At 44.4% G+C, this 4,327-nt stretch overlaps 2 protein-coding genes across 2 annotated transcripts in view; both read left to right on the forward strand.

Moving 5' to 3' along the window:
• The window catches only part of LOC111162605 (putative olfactory receptor 2B8), a 939-nt gene extending 725 nt beyond the window's left edge, over nucleotides 1–214 (forward strand). Inside the window, exon 1 of the mRNA XM_022527117.1 lies at nucleotides 1–214. This exon is cut by the window's left edge and continues 725 nt beyond it. Within this exon, the coding sequence (XP_022382825.1) occupies nucleotides 1–214 (214 nt within the window).
• The window catches only part of LOC111138601, an 896,555-nt gene that overhangs the window by 448,756 nt on the left and 443,472 nt on the right, over nucleotides 1–4,327 (forward strand). The window lies entirely within an intron of this gene.

Below are 4,327 nucleotides of genomic sequence, written 5' to 3' on the forward strand. Positions count from 1 at the left end.
GTCCCACATCACAGTGGTCTCCCTGTTCTATGGCACGGCCATCTATGCTTACCTTCAGCCCAGCAACAACTACTCCCAGGATCAGGTCAAGTTTGTTTCTCTGTTCTACGCCATCGTCACCCCCACGGTCAATCCCATCATATATACACTGAGGAACAAGGATGTGACAGGGGCAATGAAGAAGGTGATTTGCAGGGTCCAGGACTCCAGATGACTGGGCGGGGAAGACCCTTTGATGGAACACACTGAATGCCAGAGTGATTAAGATGTTTGTGACCTATGTGGATCATTTAAAATTTCCAGTGATACGTCTCAAGGGAATTTACTTACCTCATTCTTTGGAGCAAATGAGTGCTCAAAATCCAAGTTCATGGATCCACAGAACTTCCAGAGAGGCTGATTTTTGTTCCTAGATCATTTGCATATATATATGGATTTATTATTTAATTTGTGAAAGAGAGAGCATGAGCAGCAGGGGTGTTGTGAGAGGGAGAAAGAATCTCAAGCAAACTGTACCCTGAGCGCAGAGCCTGATGCTGGGATCGGTCCACAACCCTGAGATCACAACCTGAGCTGAAATCACGTGTCTGACACAAAACCAAGTGCACCTACCTGGCTGCCCAAGCATCTTCCTCACATTCGTATTTCAGAGAGCTCCACAGGTTTTCATATTTCACTCCCAGTTGGGAATCCTAGTCCATTTCTAAGTGCAAAAAGACATTTATGCACATAATATGAAGGCATAGACAAAGTAAGAATAGGAACCACTAACTCGCTGTAAGAAATGTTAACATTTTAGCATTTTGTAGCAACTGTTGGAGGAACGTCACTTACTCTTGCATTTGGATCATGGCCGTATTAGCAGGTCCATAGGTTGACTGTATCATTGCTTTTCCACAGAATTAGGTGGGCATCTGTGGGAAAACCGTATTTTTAGATGAAGGAGAAATTTGGTAACATCACTTCTGATATAGCCTTTCAGATATGAGGCCGGGTGTATGTGAGCCGTGTGACAGTGGTTTTATGCAGCCAGTGTGAGGCGCTCCTGTCCCACAGGGGCAGGGCCAGGTGCGTTGCTGCTGATACGCTGAGCAGCAGCTGCCATACAAATAGCAGACGGTGCTTACGTGTCACGTTGTGCTGCAGGCGGAGGAGCGCCCATGTGAGGTCTGCAAGCCGGTTACGCAGCCTGTGAGGCACCCCCTGCATTCAAAATGACGTTTAGGACATTATTGTATCTGAAATTATATAACTCAGTTCCTAGTCAATATTCTACATCTTACATCTGCAATGATGCAGCAAAAATTTCAAAGGGGGAAAGATTTAGATCTTTTCTTTGTACCATTTTGTAAATTTTTTGATCCAGGCATCAACTGATCAATGCTTTGTATCTCACATCTGCCCAAGGCCCCAGGCAATTTGAGTGCAGGGACACATGAAAGTAAGAGAAATGATCTCTGTTTCCCTGGAAATCCCATGTTCCTTCGAGCTTACTCATTTTCACCAAGAGAAAACTTAAAGAAAGAAATAAAATGTATGTGAACTATGAAAGGTCTCTGTGTGTCTAAGCTTTATAGATAGCCATCTCATTATGAAATAACTGTCACATCATTCCTAATTCTGCACACAGTCCAGTGCAGGTTGATGTGTTTGTGTCTTGGGGTGGACATATAAACATAACAACTCTCCTGTTCCCTATCCTGATGGCTAACCGGCCTCCCCAGGGCCTTGAACCCCTGAGCTGGCTATGCTCGTGCCAAGTGATCTTGCTGCAGAGACAGCATGTGGAGGCTGGAAATGACACTCAGGGGAGATCATGCACCCAGTCAGGTTGTCTCTGTATCACTAAGAGCATCACAGTATTCTTACTTGAAATCAATACCTGGGATGTAACTTGACACCATAATGATGCTTCATGTATGCCAGTAGGAAAACAGTTTTTTGTTCCTGTTTATCCCGATGGTAACAAATTTCCAGCTTTCCATTATGTTTCAGCCACATCCCGACAGTTATACCCAAATAGTCACTTTAAAGTCCCTCAAGTGAACTGTCTTTGGTGCAAAACCCTCAAGGTCTCATGAGGTTACAGAGCCTATTGTAGTGGGTTAACACGTCCTTCTCTGCTCTTAAGGACACACAGAACCTGGGGCAAAATATTTATTTCCTTTAAGTGAATGTGTGAATGGCATTTGCATGTTTAGTACTCATAGAAATAAGTTATAGAGAACAAAGGTCTCTGGGATCCATGCCAAAATAAAAAAGAAATCAGTTAGAGACCAAACACAAATTCAGGATTGTTCTGTGACATTTTTCAGATGTTAGGAATCTGCTCCCCAGGGTGTCCATGCCTTGTCCGTAACAGACTCCAGATTTGTGTAAATTTTTACTAGTATGATTTGGACCATTTCCTTCTGTCTGTTCACCAGTAAGTGTGGCATGGCTGTGCACTTGTACCCAAGGCTAGGCTAAATTATTCCATCTGTATTTAGCCCCTGGAGGTCAGGAGGATCATGATGCTCTAGAGCAAGTCATGGATTCTTCCAGCTCTTCTGTTTCCTGAGGAACACAGGGCACACACCATTGGCTTGAGTAGTGATTGCAGAGGCCCAGAATATCTGTCAGACTCACATGAAACACAATTTTTAACAGCAGGTGATTCATTATCAGTTAGGGAAGGATACCAAGTAGCAAGAGTGCGTGCAGGAGGCCCCAGAGCCATCAGACACAGCTTGGCAGACCCCTTCACTGCAACGGAAAGCCTCTTTCTTCACAAACGTGAGGCAGATCTACTGTGGTACGAGTCAGCACAGAGAAGGCCTGGTGGGGGGGTATTCACAGATTATGTGTCCCTACCTTCATCGCCCTGTCCTGGCTTTAGGACTGTCATTTGGTAGCATATCTGCAGTGTGTAGACTGTAGGTTCCAAACAGACCCTCTGCATCGTGCTGGAATCACTACTAGGTCAGAAATCACAGCACCGCCACCCCTGTCAGACCCTCATGTCGCTCAGAGTCTGTGTATTTCAGTAACTGTTTGCCAGAGTTCTGCTCTGTCCAGGCTCAGTGAGGAGGGCGGAACAGGTTATAGGTCCCTGTGAGCCCTTTCCTTTGCAGGTGGCTTTTTTTCAGATGCTTGACTTGTAATACAGGTGAGAACTTCTTTCCTCGCTGTGTATTACAGCGTATTGCAGACCTGGCTGTTCAGACTCTGGAACCACTGTGCATGGGAATGTGGTTTCCTGGGAAGGTGGGCTCTGTGTCAATGCAGAAACAAGTGCTGCTCAGAGGGTCAGAGGATGTGGTCCCATGGTCTAGGGACTGGACACTTGCTCTGTGGAGAGAGACAGTTCCTTCTTCCTCCCAGGGTTCTCCACTTGTTTTGGAATTAAATTGATAAGAGCAGAGTTAACAGGAGAAAAACTCTGATGGTTTATTACTTGAACATGGAGCTCAATGACGAAATTGAGACCCAAAGAAATGACCAAGGCAGGCAGTTTTTACACCTTTTATACAGAGACAAGAAATGTGTGCAGAATTTACAGGATAAAGGAAATACGTGTTTGGGAGCTTTAGTTAGGAAGGAATTGTAATCAGAATTTGGGCTTAGGTAGCTGATTCCTAAAAACGTAGCGAGGTTTGTTTCTATAGCTTTCTCAACTCTAAGGTCCCTACCCATGGTGTCAGGATGTCTTTTACTTCTTCATCCTGGTCAGGTGCTTTTCATGGGGAGATTTGTTTCCTGCTTTCAGGAGGACAGAGGACAGTGTGATGTCCTTGCACCTGCTGTTTCTGAAGTAGCTTCCATTCAAGTTAGTCAGTATGACCTTGATGCCCATTTTGGGATCTGCCCTGGGTCTCTACACTTGATATACCCTTGATGCTTTCTAAAAACTTAATTCCATTGATTTACACTTTTGGGTGGATTTATTTTAACCATTCTGAACTGAGCGCTGGGTATGGTGCATAAACAATGACTGTTGTAACACTGAAAAAATAAAATAATTTAAAAAAAAAGGAAAGCCAAATAAAAAAGAAATCTATGGGGTCTTTAAGAAGTCTAAGTTCTTCTGATGAGGCAAGATTTCTGAGGACAGTTTTAAGCTCTTTTGAGAATGATGTTTGCTGGTCAGTTCTTGACCTGTGTCCTTCGTCTCAGTGATCATCCTGCACATTTTTGTTCTTAAGGATTTTATTTATTTGTGTCAGAGAGAGAGAGAGGGAGAGAGAGCACAGCACCAGCAGCAGAGGGAGAAGTGGGATCCCCGCTGAGCAAGGAGCCTGCTGATGGACTTGATCCCAGGTCCCCAGGATTATGACCTGAGCTGAAG

The sequence above is a fragment of the Enhydra lutris genome, unplaced genomic scaffold, assembly GCF_002288905.1.
Source record: "Enhydra lutris kenyoni isolate GAN:26980312 unplaced genomic scaffold, ASM228890v2 scaffoldscaffold93, whole genome shotgun sequence".
NCBI classification, from domain to species: Eukaryota; Metazoa; Chordata; class Mammalia; order Carnivora; family Mustelidae; genus Enhydra; species Enhydra lutris.